General features: G+C 34.7%; 1 protein-coding gene across 2 annotated transcripts in view; it reads right to left on the bottom strand.

Annotated features, from left to right (window-relative positions):
• Positions 1–1,418: 1,418 nt before the first annotated feature.
• Positions 1,419–19,160, bottom strand: part of LOC135224505 (zwei Ig domain protein zig-8-like) — a 102,066-nt gene continuing 84,324 nt past the window's right edge. The window contains exons 2-7 of one of the 2 annotated variants that reach the window (XM_064263533.1): positions 17,524–17,899; positions 15,516–15,805; positions 14,684–14,894; positions 10,254–10,381; positions 5,129–5,297; positions 1,419–3,235 (exon numbers count right to left, since the gene is read on the bottom strand). In XM_064263533.1, the coding sequence (XP_064119603.1) occupies positions 3,093–3,235; positions 5,129–5,297; positions 10,254–10,381; positions 14,684–14,894; positions 15,516–15,805; positions 17,524–17,605 (1,023 nt within the window). In that variant the 5' untranslated portion in view covers positions 17,606–17,899 and the 3' untranslated portion in view covers positions 1,419–3,092. The remainder of the gene's footprint in view (positions 3,236–5,128; positions 5,298–10,253; positions 10,382–14,683; positions 14,895–15,515; positions 15,806–17,523; positions 17,900–19,160) is intronic. The other variant, XM_064263534.1, reaches the window with a different exon arrangement.

Raw genomic sequence — 19,160 nt, 5'->3', positions numbered from 1 at the left:
TATATATATATATATATATATATGTGTTGTGTGTGTGTGTATGTGTGTGTATACACACACATATAAGTACATTACACCGCATATATATGTGTGTATGTATGAATTTTTATTAAAAATAAAATACTTATGTTGTATCCTTACCGTCAAGAAACTATTTGTACATATAATTCATTATCAGACTTAGTTCTACAAACTTTCTTATCAAATAATAATATAGTAATTTACAATTCTAAAGCCTTTAAAAATATAAATTTTATAAACACTAATACAGAAAATATTTTATCTGATATTACTCTGATTCACACTCGATCAAATTGCTGAGGGAGAGATCATCCATCCTGATTATATTGAGATTCTTTTCCTTTTTAAGGAGGAAAGACAATTTTGAGTGGGTGATGCTGAGGGTAGGATGGGATGACGTATTTCAAAAGGCGTTTCTTGAAGGATTTTCAGGAATCTGTAAAGATGATAGCAGCATAATACTAGTGTCGAGAGAAGATTCTTCTAAAAGGTGATACTTGGAGGATTTTAAGGAATCTGAAATTATGATTCTGGGATATAGAAAGGTCCTTCAAAGAGTGATGCTGATAGGATTTTAAGGAATCTGAAATGATGATACTGGGATAGAGAAAGATCCTTCAAAGGGTGATGCTGATAGGATTCTAAGGAATCTGAAATGATGATTCTCTGGCCAAGAAAATTCTTCAGAAGAATGATAATTGTGGAGCGAAAGAGGATTATTCAAAAGGTGAAGAAGATTTCGATTCTTCAGGGCGATGCGAACGGAAAATGATTGAAATGGAAAGCTTCAGCAGGGAGATAATTCAAGTGATGACTGAGACTGAAAACAATACTCTAGAAACAATTCAAAAGGTTTTGATTTAGACTAAAACTGAATCCTTTAGAGAGAATGTTAGGGCGATAAGATATTCTTTGAAAGTTGATGCTTTGTAGTAAAGGAGGTCTTCAGTGGGATGGCACTTTAGGAAAATGAGGACTTCTTATTAGAAGTCCTCATTTTTCTAAAGGATCCTTAAGGTAAATGTTTGTATCTAGGATATTCTTTAAAAGAGTAGTCTTCAGTGGGATGGTACTTTGAGAAAATTAGGCCTTTTAAAATGAGAAGGAGAGAGCGTCGTTAAAAGGACGATACGTTTTGGAAAATATTCTTGACAGGATGATGGGTTAGAAAAGGTGACTTAAAACGGGGATACCGTACCGTAGGAGAAACTACTCCTTCGAAGGAGGATAAGGAGAGATTAAGGATATCGCTCAATTAATGACTTTTGAAGGATAAGAAGATTCTTTTGACAATTAAAACGAGGAATGTGACAGTGGGTAAGGAAATAACAAATGAATGTTAATTAAATAGAAAATGAATAGTACAAGATAAAGAGAGGGAATATGATTACCAGGTATTTTGACGAGAGAGAGAGAGAGAGAGAGAGAGAGAGAGAGAGAGAGAGAGAGAGAGAGAGAGAGGAATATAAAGAACATTAATATTCAGTTTCCACGAAAATTAATGCAGTTAAGGGGTAAGAAAATGAATGGAAATGAATGCTACAGGATAAAGCGAGGGAACATGATTACCAGATATTTAGACGACAGGAAATGAATTTAGAAAGGTAATATAAGAAACATTAATATTTAATTTGTTTAAATCTTTCGTGACGAATTCGAAGGGGAAGGATGAAAGTGGGGGGAATTGGAATTGGGGTTAGAAAAAAAATCACACAAGCCGTTGATATAATTTTTATATATATACTCGTTTCTTTTTCAAATGACATATAAAAGCTAATTACATCCCACACGTCTCGTAGACAGCTAGATTGTATATACGGAATATTTATATATTTATACACATCCAACAAACACTGTAGCTGTATTGAATGAACGGTTCTCACCTTCAAAGAAAAAATAAATAAAAAGAAGATCCATGTCTTGGGGACCAAGGTTCTATCTTTCCTTTATTTTTACAATATATAGAAACTTTCCTTTTTATCATTTATTATTATTTTTTGGAGGGCTAAGGATTTTAGACTTTGGTTAAGTGACAAAAAAAATCGACAATAAAACAACTAATGCGGTTTGTCATGGACAAAAATGAAAAATCCAGGAGAACCACGTAGGAAAAAAAAAGTTCTTTGACGCTAATGAATTTCACAAAGAAATCGGGTTGAAACAGTCCAACTGGGTGGAAAAATAGATGAAATTCAGAAAATATCGGGGAAGGAATTATGGTACCATAATATTAACTGTAATTTATGTCAATTCTCACGTTGATAAAAATGATTTTGACCCCTATAAATTTCACAAACAAACCAGCTTTGAAGCTGACCCCAATGGGATGAAAAAAATAAATGAAATCATGAAAAATCAGGGGTTTGATAATCATACATTGCTGGCACCCTCCGAAGGAACTATGTAAGCATTCCAAAACCCGTTGTCTATAGTGAGTTACTATAGTGACATCTGTTTGATTTACTGGATACTGGATATTACTCCTTTCTGTAGGAACATCTGGAAAAACGAAAGCCGCTCAGCCAACTGGAAAGTTGCTGGAAAACTGGAATGAATGAAAAGGAACGCAGTGGTTTATCTTTCTACTTGAGCGCGTCCAGGAGTTCTATACTCTTGACGTTTTTATACTCTTGACGTTTTTAAATAGCCACTCCTAGACACCAGCCAACTTATGGAGAACCTCGTCAACAGGATTTTCCGCAAGACGAAATTTTAGATTTTATGGAAAAATCAAACTGAATTTGAAAAACAATTGCTGCAGAGTCCTCCTTTTGAGTATGAACACGGTATAGATAACATATACTGCTACACACGCACGCACGCACACACATACACACACACGCGCGCGCAGACGAGCGAGCACGCACAAGTCATCATTTGGAAAGCACACGCGACGTTCCATAATCATCCTGGAGACCTTGGTAGTAGACGGTGGCGTCCCGCAAGGGCTCGCACTGGGTTCTTCAGTGAGAGAAAGTACACTGCAGACCTCCGTTACTCTTCCTGTGACTTGTCTGTCGATAACGCGGCTCTAGCTAGCTAGTGCGAGGTGACAAGCAGGCTTCTGTTCCCTATGTGACGAAGGCTCGAGACGTCAGGAAGTACCGCGCGAGGAGGAGCAGAACCAGAGACAAGGGCGCCCACGTAGATGGCTGGTGAAAAAGCAGAGTGCTACTGTTGGCGCCGCTCGTATGCATGGCTGCTGGTTCTTCGGCTGGAAAGAGGGAAATGAGCTAAATTATATATAAATATATATATATATATATATATATATATATATATATATATATATATATATATATATATATATATATATATATATATATGAGTCATATTACATTACCGTGATTCATATACATACATAGAGCTACAAATTTCCTTTAATATCTAATTCGCTTCTACCTCCGAAATTAATAATATATTTTCATATATGTTTAACCGAAGGTGAATTTTTAGTCGATAAGAGACTTGTCGGCTCCCAGGCGCAAATCATCGAAACCAAACAAATCCAGGACGACAGTGAAGCTTTAAACCACCCTTCACTGTCGTCCTGGATTTATTTGGTTTCGATGGTTTGCGCCCGTGAGCCGACAAATCTCTTATCGACTAAAAAATTCCCCTTCGGTTAAACGTATATGAAAATATGTTAATTCCGAGGTAGAGCGAATTAGATATTAAATACAATTTTTGTAAAGCTTTGCAGTATGTAATTATATAATTAATAATATATATATATATATATATAATATATTATAATATAAATATATAACCATAGATATATGTATATATATATATATATATATATATATATATATATATATATATATATATATAATATATATATATATATATATATATATATAATATTATATATATATATATATACTTCAGTCCAGTTCATCTTTATTTCAAATCTCAGATACATATTTTAGACACACAATCAGAAGGAAACGCAGGAGAGCCATGAAAGGCAACACAAACTATGAAATAATAAAAATAAAACAAATAAATGCGAACCACCTAAGTACACGCCAGATAAAATTCCCTCATCTGCTTCTCATTATTTTGAACAAATCAAACTCTTGCTAAAATAGCATACTTCTTTATCCTTATACAATATCGAATCTACATCATAAGATCTTTCTTTAAAATGGTGTAGACTTTTAAATAAACTGAGGATACGCAAAAAAAATTTAATATAAAATTTTTTGCATAAAATCACATGGGTTGCTGCTTAACAGCCGTAAGGCTGACAATATCTTTGACTTGTTTATAAAATGTTGGAAAGATAAAATCTGCGCCCAGGACAACCATAATGGTTGCTCTTACGATATGAAAGGTTAAAAATCTTTTTGACTGCCTGATAAGTTTCTGGAGTAAGAACCACCAGACCACATTTTGCACCCAGAATTGTTTAAACAGGAATATCTTTGCCTCCTTTTCTCCAAAATAAAATTTCATCCGCCTCATGTTGAACTCAGCATAAAATTAATTTCTTTTTCGAATTACTATATCGTCATTATAATTAAAATTGCGCGTTATAACACACCCCAAGTACTTAAATGATTTTATCATCAACACCGATTTTAAAAGGCTCAATATTTTCACTTTCTTTCAGGTTAGTATTAAAAACCATGCACTTTTGTCTTTACTGGATTAAAATATAAAGCTATATTGAAAGCTTTCTCATAAGTAAAATCTATCAATTTTGCAGACCAATCGCTGAGGTGGCCAGCAACACAACATCATCAGCATATGCAATGATATTTGAACTTAAGATACCGAGTCGGCATCCAACTTCCATTTCAGAAATATTCCTTCTATTCATTTGAGACACTAGACCTGTATTTTACGTTAACCACTTGATTGCTGTACCAAAAAATGATAGATAGATAGAAAGGTTAGAAGAACCCCAAGGAGAAAAAAGAGAGAAGAGAGAGAAGAAGAGAGAGCTGAAAAGTTAGAAGAGTTTAGAGAGAGAGAGAGAGAGAGAGAGAGAGAGAGAGAGAGAACTGAAAAGTTCAATATATTACTTATAACACACATTAGGTAAGTTGCAAAAAATTAAGAAAGAGAGAGAGAGAGAGAGAGAGAGGAATTAACTTACCCTTGAAGACGTGCACCGTGATGGACGCCCTGTCTGTGTTCGAAGGGGCGCACTGATATTTGCCCGAATGGTCTAAGGTCGCCTTGGCCACCAGAAGAGTCGAGACCGTGATTCCGTCTCCTTGTCTCACGTCGACCTCAACGCTGCCGTCGGTCTCGTAGTTGATGACCTGGGAAGGAAGGAGGGTCATTGGAGGTCATGTAAGGGCTTGATGACCTGGGAGAGATGGAGAGGTCTTTAGAGGTCTTGGAGGAATAATAGTTTATGGCGATGCCCTGACTCACAGTCCTTACCTGAACCCGGGAAGGCTGGTTAGTCAGCGGTCACTCCCTCGTTGACTGGTAAAAAGAGCCCTGGAACCAAAGATCAGTACCGCGCTGGTGTTACTGTTAACTGCCTTTCGTATACATTTTTTGTTCTTTCTCTTACTTTCAGGAAAAATCTTTCAACGATTTCATATAAACATAGGCTATTCATTTTCAGTTTCAAGAACAATAACATAAAAAAAACCATACATGAATCGACTTAATCTAGAATATGGTTTAAATAGAATTTGGTTGTGATCATGATAACACACAGCTGCCTTCCTTTAGGCAAAAATAAATAACTTTTGTGAGACTAACCTAATCTCTGTTCCATATTAATACATAGAGGACTATAAAGTTTAATGGCTACTTAGCCCAGGTGTTTTCGAATACAAACAAGCAAGGTATTAAAACTATGCTATAATCATTTACATAAATCAAGATGAATATATTTTAAAATATGGACATCGTACATTGATGAATAAATATTCCGTATATTAATGGCATGTATTAATGACTAAATAATGCTTATATATTAGCTTACAATAAAATATAGAAGCAATCTTTATGTCATTTCTTATATATCTATATATATATATATATATATATATATATATATATATATATATAAATGTATATGTATATATATATTATATATATATATAATCTATATATATATATATATATATATATATATACATGAATATATACTCTGGCCACTAAAATAGATAAGTTTTGAGAATCTCTGGCGACTTTTCATTTTGCTATTGGCCAGGAAGGAGGCCATAAAAAGTTTTCCTGCATAGGAAGAATAGCGTACCTGCAGGTACTTTCCAGCTATTGTTCTGATAAGCAAGACTAAATTAATTTGCAGTGGATCGCTGTCAAATATGCGTTCTCTAACTAAAAAATATGGTTTTGCCTGTGAAATATTTCATATCACCATATACAATTTTTGCAACTGTTCTGAGCTAAGGCTAATGTCCGAGTTTCCTTTGAATAATTTTGATTTTCTAAACAATATCCCACATCTCTAGCAGTTTTCTACAACATCATCTTCGGGATGAATCAAATATCTTCTACTTTTCAACGTCATTAAACTTGGCAGTGCATTATTTTCATTGGCAGTCATTACTATTCACCGATGCAATGTGCTAGATAGATTGGAAATCTTGTTGAGAATTTTTGCTTACATCCATAAGCAGCACAGAAAGGTGCCATCGATAATTAAAGGCAAAATAATGGCTACGTAATAAATAGCGGTCTAATTAGATCTGAATCCCAATTCCAATACCGTGGTGGAGATTAACCTGGGATTCGAGAACTGTGACTTTGACTGGTAAGCGTGGGTCTTTTTGGCTTTGCCTAATCTAGGTCAGGGCATCTCCATAAACTATGAGTCCTCCAAGTCAGAGGTCAGGTAAGGCCTTGAGGTCACATACAGGTTTGATGACCTAGGTGGGAAAGAGAGGTCAGTAGAGGTCACGTAAGGGCCTGATGACCTGGGAGGAAAAGAGGTCATTAGAGTCACATAAGGGCTAGATGACCTTGGAGGGGTGAAGAGGTTGTTAGAAGTCAGGTAAGGTCTTGATGACCTGGGAGGGAAGGAAAGGTCGTCAGAGGTCACATAAGACAGAGGTCACACAAAGGCATAAGTGTAATTGTATGCCTTAGGTAAAGTGACATCGTATGTAAAGTTGCAGATGAGTGTAGGTATGCATGTATGTATATATGTATGTATATATATATATATTATATATATATATATATATATATATATATATATATATATATATTATATATATAGCATAGTGTTGTTTATTTGTGGAATCTGAACAAACGTTGTAAAATTGTGTAAGTGCGCCTCGTGTGTAAAAATGTATTCAACAGAAGATATCATAACAGGCCTGTAAGAGTTGAGAAGCTGCAGCTGGGAAAAAGTATTATAACAAGTATAAGTTTTAAGTACACTTAAAATACTGAAAGTACTTAGGTTACTCCAATTCTTTCATATTTTGGTGTTGGTAACTTTTTGTGCATTTATAAAAATTTTTGAAGGTTTTGTAGTCTGTATGATATTATTTTCCTTTTTTTTATACATTCTGTATTGCCATTTCTTGGTTTTCACAATTTGGTGGTGAATTTAATACTCTTGTGCATTATGTGTTTTGTTTTGCATTCACAATTTGTTTGATTATCTTAGATGTTTCTTATTGATGTAACATAGCATACTTGATTTAATTTAACTTATGAATTAATTTGCATTTACTTAGAATTCCTTTCCAAGGCAAACTTTTGCTTAAGTTTGAATTTTACTTGAATATACTAATTTCTTAATTAATTCATTGTCTTTAGTAATTAACTTTGCTCTTATTTTGGTTTACAATTTACTCAAGAATGAATTAAAATTTCTGTTGCTTTCAAGTAATAGTAAATTTCCTTGAGATTGTGAATTTCACATAAATTTTGAATCAAAAATAAATATATTAGTTTAAAATTTCTTTAACAGTTTTTCATTTGTTGACCAGCAGTAATATAATTTTGTAGAAATAAAGAGTGGTAATTGTACTGTTTTCCTTCAATTCTACTGAAGTGAGTTACAACCAGCGAAATACTTGGCCTTATAAAGTTGTTGTTGGAGTGATGCCCTTTAATTAATTTAATTTCATATATGATTACATCACACTTGTTTTAATGAACTTAGCCTGACTTCTTACGTGATTTATGAATTTTGAATGGATCACTGTTGCTTTTAGAGTAATCAGTCGTACTTTATCTGTGATGAAGATTCAGGTGTCTGGTTGTTGTGAGGTAAAATTTTTTGATTGGTAAGTATAATGACCAGATACCTGGACGCTTCGTCACAATACAGATAATACACACACACACACACAAACACACACACACACACACACACACACACACACACATATATATATATATATTTATATATCTATATATATATATATATATATATAATAATGAGAGAGACAGACAGATAGACAGTTACACATGCCTTTGTATCTTCCAGTTTATGCAATCATCAGCTCAGAGATAAAACTATGCATAAAAGAAGCTGGATTCAATTTGAGCCTTCTTTCCACAGAAAAAAACCCCGTTGAATACATTACTTAGGCGTCTCCTATAAAAGGAATCTGGTTGTCTTTGAAAGGCCTGCCATTTGCATAAGATTATCAAGGGCAAAATGTTCTCTAAGAAAAAATCTCATACATAGAAAAGTATTTTTCTAGCATTTTTTATATGTAGATGACCTTACATAATATTTTTTCCTAATTTTCTTTTTATGTAGATGACTTTCCAAAGTATTTTTTTGCCAATTTTTTTTTTTTATGCAGATGACTTTCCTGGAATGTAATTTCTAAAAGCAACAGTTTCTTTGCCTGTGTTTAAGTTGCTGACGTTGTATCATTTCTTGTTATTTCTAACAACCAACGGTGATTACGACTATGGTGATGAGAGATGTCATGATAGTAAGTTTATTATTGAGGGAAAACATATCCAATATATTGTTAGTTAAGGAAAATAGCGTAGATATAAAAAAGAGAGAGAGAGAAAGGGAGAAGCAAAAGAACATCTATACATCATATTACACCATCTCAGTACGAGCTAAACTTGTATGTCAATTACTGTATATTTTATTTTGTGTGAATAAAGTAATAAAAACTTCATTGTGTCTTTCTAGCATCCTGAAAATTTAAAGAATTTCCACAAGAATCCTGAGACAACAAGTATCCAGAGAATCTACAGTCTACAGTACAATATAAAAAGACAACAATACACTGGTGGCCTACAATTAAATATAAGTAATAGCAATAAGCTTATTTTACATTGATAACAAGAAGGAAGAAGAACTGATAGACAGATGGAGAGAGAGAGAGAGAGAGAGAGAGAGAGAGAGAGAGAGAGAGAGAGAGAGAGGAAAACAAAGAATAATAGAGTAAAAGAGAGAGAGAGAGAGAGAGAGAGAGAGAGAGAGAGAGAGAGAGAGAGAGAGAGTTGCGTGAAGCAACGTTTGAATTATCGTACTATAACCCAAACAAGCAGAGGTGTTTAGCAGCTGACCGGCAATTAAAAAAAATTTATTTACCTGCTTTATGATAAAAATCCGAAATAACCTTTCACCTCCCGGCGGAAACTAGACACTTCCAGTAACGAAATAACCCAAACAGGTTGGCGTGTTTATCGTACTGGCGGCAATTCAAAATTGCACTCGACTGCTTCCCAATAAAACTATTGAAATAACCTTTGACCTGCCACTGGAACCCAGACACTTCCGACGACATCAGTAATCATGCCCAGTGAAGGAGGTGTTGAAATTAATTACCGCTCAAACAAGGTGGTACAATGCACATCATCAACCAATGAAGAAGTTACAGAGGTGACAACAGGAAAAGACTTTCAGTAGGAGACATTCTTTGGAAGATGTCAAAAGAAAACAGAGAAAGGGAAGGAAAAGAACATCCATAGGGTGAGGGTGTGTGCTTTACAAGCTGTGGGAAAGAAAGACTTCAGACATCAACATGTCTTCATAGACACTTCACCTCAAGCAGACGATAACAGAGCCATACCACACTCAATATGAACTAGATTTGTATTTATTTTCTATACTTGTGTATGTATCGCTTGTGCGAATGAAGTCTAGAAACTTCACTGTGTCTTTCTAGCATCCTGAGACTACAATACACTGGTGGCCTACAAATAAATAAAAAGCAATAGCAATAAACTTATATTACATTGGTAATAAGAAGAAGAAAATTTCTTTTCCTTACAGATAAATATATATATATTCAAATTCTTACCTCGCCTCCGTGGTACCAGAATATGTACTCTGGAGGCGCTGGGCTTGGGCTAACGACGCATGTGAGATTAAGGGCGCCGCCTTCGTCAGTATGAAGTTCGGGGGCGTGTAGGATCCGTGCTGTTGGCACTAGAGAAAAAAAGAAAGGAAGATATTTTTGTATTAAAGGACGTTTTCCAGTTACTGTTGTATCAATGACTTAGTAAAATGTTATTATTATTATTAATTTTATAATAATAATAATAATAATAATAATAATAATAATAATAATAATAATAATAATAATAATAATAATAATAATAATAATAATAATAATTCAAAGAAAACTCATAATCACGCGAGTCAATAAAATAGGAGAGTAAAGTAACAGTATTATGCCTGTTTGATTTTGTTATTTAAAATATATACAACTGTATATATTTCAAATAACAAAATCAAACAGGCATACTACTGTAGATTTACTTTCCCATATTAATTGTTATTATTATTATTTTAAATAATATCACCATTGTTTTAATCGCTTTATATAGACATATTTACAAGTATACACACACACGCACACATATACCGGGTGTTTCGAAATTAGAGCCCCCACCCCTCCTTCCAAAGAACAAATGGAAAGTTATGAGGTTTTCTGTTATAGCCTATTTCCAAGTACGTTATATTAAGTTTCCATTAAGCTATTTTTCCTTTTACATTTCATGCATTTTCAGACTGAGTGACGGAGTTAGATACAGCCATGGCTAACGACTTGGAGGAAATCAGATGGATTGACCGAATCCGGGCTATAACCTTCAGAGAGGCCAGGGATGCTGGGGCATCCTTCATTTCACGTTCCTGGATAGCTAGATACATTAAAAGAGATGAATCCTTCGTTAAAAGGAACTGGGAAAAAAATCCACATGACTGTCATCGCGAAACCAGTGAGAATCCTTTCTCAGGAGTCAAAAGACATCATAGCTGAGGCAGTGGGTTGACCAAGAAAGTCTATGTATATTGGAGCTTGAACTAGAAACAAAATGGGGAAAGAAGAGAAGTTATAGCGCTGTATATGGTAAGTTGACAAAATCGGTATCAGCCAGCCCAACATCACTCAGCAACAGAGAGAAGACTGCATGGTTTTGTGGTTCTTTTCTTAAAGATTGGAATGAAGCTGACTTTCTCCATGTTGCCACATCAGATGAATTCTTCATTTACACAGTCAGGAAGCCAAATCATTAAAAATGGTATCATTTGGGCTGCAAAGTTGGGTGGTTTCAGCGATGACGTGAGCTGTCGCCAAGTTGTGAAATTTCCTGAATGTTTTAGAAGTTTTCTCTGTTTACACAACCAAACGATTAATGTGGATCATCAAAGAAAAAGGATGGTCGTTTAATGGCGAATACTTTAGAGAAACTGTGCCTACTGATGGAGTATTTCCTTTTCTCAAAGATCCTGAAAATGGTTATCTGTTGAAGAAGCCACATTTTTGCATGATAAGGCATCATGTTTCAAGGCTCTTATGACACAGGAGCTGCTTCGAAACAGTGGTATCAATTTCTTCTTATCAAGTAAATTTCCAGGTAGTTCCCTTAACCTTAATGTGTGTGAAAACATTGGTAGTATCTTAAAGGACCGTGTTGAAGCGCACACAGTGAACTATGATGGTATACCAAGCCTTGACGACCTGCGAAGAGAGGTGACCGAAGTGCTCAGGGAAATGGACTTTGAGTCTCAGCTTTTTTGTGATTTGCTGAAATCATACCCCTCAAGAACGTAGGCTGCTGCACAGGCAGATGGAGGCCACACAAAATATTCAATATTCAGAGAGAAACTTAAATAAATACCTGTTCTGGATTACTTTTGTTTTTGTGCATATCAATTTTAGTATATGCTGTACAGGGGGGTGGGCCTATAATTTCGAAACACCCTGTATATATATATATATATATATATATATATATATATATATATATATATATATCTATATATGTGTGTGTGTGTGTGTGTGTGTGTGTGTGTGTGTGTGTGTGTCAGTGTTTGTGTATGTGTATGATAAAGGACAACTCACGTAAGGTTATCAAGGAATTTTCATTTAATACAAAAGAAAAAAGCACCCATTGTCTTTTATATCTAATCTATGTATAACTGAATCACGAAAGTTTGGAACATGATAAATGCTTAAATAAAGGTATAAGCCGCGAAGGAAAGGGAAACACTGGAGTAGCTACAAGATCTTTCGACTCAACATCCTTTACTTAGCAGACTGACAATACAAAAGCTGATAAGTCAAATTGTATGGTAATTTTAGATAATGCTGATTACACATCATGTATGCAAGCCATACTGGATGATGATGTGACTCAAATAACTAACAAAAAAAATCCCCTTGATCAAGTCATAAAACATTTTAATAGCACAGTGAAAAAAATCATAAAAGATAAAACAAAACTACTAGGCAAATTGTAGTCAAATTTCCTTCGCTACCTTACCTGTACGGATTAGTCAAAACGCACAAAGAAAATAACCCTATGCGGCCTATTATCAGTCCTGCTTCGCAGTTTCATATAAACTTTCGAAATATATCACTAAGCTCTTATTCCCGTTACTTGGAAGTATCTCAGATTCTCATATGTATAATTCTCAAGATTTATTTGATAAATTAAATAAAATTACTTTTTGCCCCTCAGATAGATTCGTTAGTTTTGTAAGTCACATTATTTTACTCACTAGGTTGTGCATTTGTGATTGTAAGTTTATATTCAATGGTGAATTCTATCAACAAATATTTGACAAGGCAATGGGCAACCCTTTATCACCACTCCTCTCAAACTTGTACATGGAATTCTTTGAAAAACGCTATTTACCTAATATCATTTATATTCCTTTAAAGTGGTATAGATATGTTGATATTTTAGCTGTTGTGCCTGCTGGTATTGATGTAAATGATTTACTCTCTAAATTAGATAACCAGGTACCATCGATTAAGTTTACTCTAGCATTGGAAAAAGACAATTGCCTCCTTTTCTTAGATGTTTTGATACATAGAGAAAATTCAGTATTTATAGGAAACCAACTTAACTTATGTTCATTTCTATTCAGGCCACCATCTTAATATCAAAATATAAATTTTTTCCTTCTATGTTTTTACGAGCATTGCGCATTGTCAGTCCCCAATATTTGGATCAAGAAATTGAATACATAAGAAAAATAGGGAAAGATTTATGTTACCCTTCATATATATTAGATATTTGCTATAATAAAGACCACAAAAAGTTTTATAGTGTGAATTAACACGGAGAAAGAAACTTTTAAGAACATTCTCAGCTTGCCTTATTTTAACGGTTTTGAAACCATAAAATCATTGTTAAAATCTTTTAAGGTCAACCTCGTTTTTTCCTATAATAACACACTAAAGGAATGTTAATAAAAAATGGTCCCAGGGAAAGAAAGAGTCAAACAACATAAATATTCTATCAAATCCTGGGCAAACATCTAATGCAATATTCATTCATTTAAGTGAAAACAACTACCGGATAAATTGGACTGGTAGTTCAGTAATTGCGAAATCAAAAGATGTCTTATCACAAAATCTTTTAGATTCTACCATTATACAACTTACTTCCCATTGTAATTTTAATATTAGTTGTGACTTGATTCATTTAGACCCTTGTATTTGTAACATGTTTAAGAATTACCTCAAAGATACAATCACAGATTTAAATACAAATTAGTTGCCTCCTAGATATTATCTTTGTACATGTATTTTTAATATGTTTGTGAATACGTTTTTGTTTATCAAAGGTTTGAATGTGGTCAGTTGCCGCCCTGTATTATCTTTTAATTGTCTTGTCCCTGTGTCTGGGCAGTTAGACTTAATCTTTTTGTAAACCCATGTTTATGTTCGTTAGGGAAGGTTACTAATTCTCCAGGTGTGTTGGATTCTAGGTACTAGGTACTCTCCTTATAATCCCTATCTGTCACTTATACAACCCTTCCTTGTCCTCTCAGTTTCTCAGGTATGTCAGGTATATCTATAGGATATAATATATATATTATATATATATATATATATATATATATATATATATAGTATATATATATATATATATGGATATATATATATATATATATTATATATATTATATATAAATGACTGGTAAAAATGTTCTGCTACATCAGAATTCCATCTAATAAAAGGAGCCCATAGAAACACCAAAATATAGAGAGAAAAGTACTATATTTCAGACTGCTGTCTCTCTCTATATTTTGGTGTTTCTATGGGCTCCTTTTATTAGATGTGTGTATATATATATATATATATATATATATATATATATATATATATATATATATATACATATATTTATATATATATATATATATATATCTATATATATATATATATATATATATATATATATATATATATAAAAACAACGAAAAACTCACCGACAACATTAAGTGTGATAAGATAGCCTCTGATGGGCTTGGTCGACACTTGGCACTCATACAGGCCCGAGTCCCTGACGGTGGGCTGTCGAATCTGAAGGGTCCACTCGTTTGTGCCCTCCCGGTGGAGGGCGGAGAACCTATGGTCGCTCGTGTAAGTGAAGGACCCCACCGTCAGGATGTGGGTGTCGAGATGGCGGATCCAGGACACCTGGTGGTGGAAAGGGGAACTAAGAAAGTGTCTTTACATTGGGGCCGTCTTGGCATACCAATCATAAGTGATCAAGTTGCTTGTATTTTTAAAATTATGTTAGTATTAAACGATGATTTGTGACGGATATTTAAAAATATAAAAAGGCAGATCCAGGACACCGTTATTTGGCGAATATACTAGTTATAGCAATTACAAGTGATAGAATCACCCGTTCGTTTTTTAAAGCAATTCTTTACACTTAAACTTTTCTTAATTTTGTTACTTTTTAAGAAAGAATTATAGTTCATATTTATGATGATAAACGGTGTCATATCCTTTAGTAATTTTAATTTCGTCACACTATCAAAGGGAGATCTGCGGCAAAAATACAATATTATAAAAGGCGGATCCATCCAGGACACCTGGTGGTGGAGAGGTGAACCAAAGCTCGACCCTATCTCGTCATAAAAATTATAAGAGATGAAGTTTCTTGTGTTTTGTAAAGCTATATGCTACACTTTAATTACTCAGATTTTGTCACCAATAAAGGAAGGTTCGTGTCAGATATTCAAGATGACATAGGGCGGACCGAGGACACCAGGTGGTGAAGGGGCTGCCCGGTGACCTCTTTTGACCTACCGTCTTGGTGCCGAGGTTGTTGACCCGGCAGACGAGATGGGCGGTCTGACCCTCGACGGCAGATACGTTGATGGGGACCGTAGGATCGAACACTGGGTCGAAAAGGGAGTTGAGGTAGTCACTCCAGGATGCAGGGTCCACTCCGGCGTTCTCCTCCCCAACTCCCACGGCGTCGAGATCACCGACGTCCTCCTCGCCTTCCCCCTCCTCCTCCTCCGGCGGGAGGCCCAGGGCTGGGTCAGACGAGATCGAATTCCCAGATGCGAGGTCGGCAGCGGCCGCGATGCTGACTGCAGGTAAACAAAGGGATTGCCATCGAGGATTCAGAATGGATACAAACAACTGAAGAATTCAGGATTTTTTCCTAAATATTATGGAAACAGATTGAGTGACTGCTTTGATAATTTACCATGGTTAGGAAACACAGAAGCTGAGAGGAAATTCTGAATCTAAATCTTGTCAGGAAAGTAAAATAAAAATAAAAAAACTGCAACAACTCTTCTTCACTCTGCTTTCACTAGGACTTGAGAGCCAAAACAGCTGGTATAGTGTTCACAGTGGTCCCCTTTAGTAAATGACCTTTGGAAGCATCCTCCTCAACTCTCAGTTTCATTTGTATGTCAATAAATCAACTCCTGGACTGCGCAATGGAAGTAAGACTGTTCATACACTCCACCCACTCCCGGGAGTTATTATAGTCCGGGATTGTAAGGCGAGTTAAAAAACATGAGAGCTTGAAAATTTGATCTTCTTACTTCAGAGGCAGATATACTCCGCAATTCAAAGGCGAACGAATAAATTATTTCTTGACCATCTGACAATCTTATTTCAATAATATAAACGAGCTAAGATCTGTATGTTTGTTTGTATGGTGATTTTACGTTGCATGGAACCAGTGGTTATTCAGCAACGGGACCAACGGCTTTACGTGACTTCCGAACCACGTCGAGAGTGAACTTCTATCACCAGAAATACACATCTCTCACTCCTCACTGGAATGGCCGAGAATCGAACCAGCGACCACCGAGGTGGGAAGCAAACACCATACCAACCACGCCACTGAGGCGCTAGAGATCTGTATGTGATTTTTATTACCGCACTGTCATCTGACGTTCTTAGCAGGCTTCGAACACTCAGGTTAAGAACAAAATAGTTCTTGATCATCTGATGGGAATCTTATGAATATGCTTAAGTCTGTATGTTATTGTAATTATCACAATGCCAGCTCAACTTAGCTTGCCACAGGAAAGTCTCAGAAACAAACGGAGAACCAAATGGAGAAATTTTGTCGTCCAAGTATAAAATGGACCTTGTTAACATAATGGCATCCGTGATCTGTTTTTGATATGATATTCTATCAAATGTTACTTTATTCAACTATACCAATTTCTTCCTTCTAGTTAAAAAAACACTTCATTAGTGAACCTTTTTTATTTTTATTTTTACCTGAGTATCTTCTGCTCCTTAAGTCTAATGTATGAGAGAAAAAAATATGAGTCTCCTTGGTTATATTAAGAGAATATCGGACGTCGCTAATCTTCTTACGTATTCCCAAAAACATTAACGTTCTGGAGGCGAAGGGATTTTTCGTGTGGTTTTTTTTCTTTGCTGCTTAATGAGGCTTATGCTATCGCAGATAGATTTTAAGGTTTTTATAAGAAACACACACACACACACATGTATATATATATATATATATATATATATATATATATATATATATATATAGTATATATATATATGTATATATATATATTTATATATATATATATATATATATATATATATATCTTATATATATATAAATATATATATATCTATAATTATATAAAGAAATAGAGACGACTAATTTTAACCTTAAAGATTCTCAAGTTAACAAAAATTTTGCAAGACTTTAATTAATTATGTTGAATACAGTGAGCACCGGCGCTTATTGCACACTGAGTTTAACATGAATGAGTAACAGAACAGATAAGAATTAATTTTCGAAGAGTTACAACCGTCATACCTAGTAAAAGCAAGCCGACGAAGACTTTAGTCCAAAACAGGGACCAACCCAGGCGTTGCAACATTGAGCTCCCAGTTTGCATTATTGCAAGTCCCTCTCGCTTAGATGATTGACACGTTACTCGTCATCTTTGGAGGAGAGTCACAAGGAATCGTGATCATTCCGCTTGGGCGCGAGTATTAACAATTTCTCTCGCGTTCTGGTCAAATGTTCCGCGCTGGTAGATGTTCCACTCTGTCTCCCGAATGTTTTCTCGCATCGTGAGTTTCCGAAGCCTTTTAATCTATTAATTATGGATTCTTTTGTATTTATTTTTATTCTTCTCTGTCATAATCACTATCACAGTCTTCGTACGCAGTTCGTTAGTGGAGGGTATCTGAAAGAGAAGACGGAAGAGTTTACTTATAAGTTTACATTGGTTCCCTAAAGTATGATAATTTCTTCAATATTGAGTGAAAATATATAGAAATTTCTCTTAATGCAATAAAGTTATAAGTCTCTTACATTTAGATTTTTACACTTATGCAAGTGGGGTTTAAGTTTTTTAATAAAAATAATTATTATTGGAAGAAGACCTTCATTAATACAGGTTTTATTGGAAATAATGACTCTATTCTTATTATGGACTTTTTTTCTGCATTAAAATTGGATATGAAAACGCCAAATGGGGGAATCATGTCAAAAACGTAGTATTTGTCAAATTCAATGTATTATACAAAAGCAGGGGCGTCTGCTCCCCCCCCCCCCCTCTCTCTCTCTCTCTCTTCTCTCTTCTTCGTCTTCTTCTCCTCTCTCTTCTTCTTTTTTTTTCTTCTTCTTCTTCTTTTTTCTTCCTCTTCTTCTTGCAAAGTTTCGTCCCTAAACCTTATTATTATTATTGTATTATTATTAGTAGTATTATTATTATCATAACAGAATTCTTTACTAATTCAATAGAGTGATAAGTTTTTCACGTGTATATTTCAATTCATGCAAGTAAGATGGACCCTATTCATGGACAATGCATCAGTAAACATACCACTACTGCTGAGCCATTTTAGTTAAAATTCCATATCAGAATAAAACAAGCACAGATGTACTTTCCGTAGCGTTTTCTTTCAGCAGAATGAAATACCAGATACACAGAATATCAACCTTTTGAATTTAACGTTGACCATTAAATGGAATGCAATGCTTTTCCTGGCGTCACAAAAAGCATGATATTCGGCACAAACTCTGAAATACGCCAGCTAAAGTCGGGTGCATCGAATTCTTGGTCTGCATAAAGCTCGTTCTGCCCTAATAAGAACACTCATGTACACTCATGCAATGGGTAAAGGGAATGTTTTAGGAGTTAAAAGCGTTTAGTGATTAAAACCGATAAGTGCTATTTGACTCTCATTAAGATGTTAAATGGTCTCTACCTAAATACAGCTGAATTATTATTGCCTTCCGTGTTTAGGGACGAAGGTGATGTGAAAAATCGTTCCTAAAACATGCCTCCTGGAGGTAGATATTATAAATAAAATATCAAGACATTCTAAATTTAAGGGTTATTTATCAATAATAGTGAGAAGTTAGCTGGCCGAATTTGCATTTGTTTGCTTAATAATTAACAGATAACTGTGTCAAGGTGCCTGCTCTCCTCTGAGTTATCA

The sequence above is a fragment of the Macrobrachium nipponense genome, chromosome 12 (assembly GCF_015104395.2).
Source record: "Macrobrachium nipponense isolate FS-2020 chromosome 12, ASM1510439v2, whole genome shotgun sequence".
NCBI lineage: Eukaryota > Metazoa > Arthropoda > Malacostraca > Decapoda > Palaemonidae > Macrobrachium > Macrobrachium nipponense.
The sequence above is the reverse complement of the archived record's forward strand: the minus strand, read 5'-3'. Positions and strand labels throughout refer to the sequence as shown.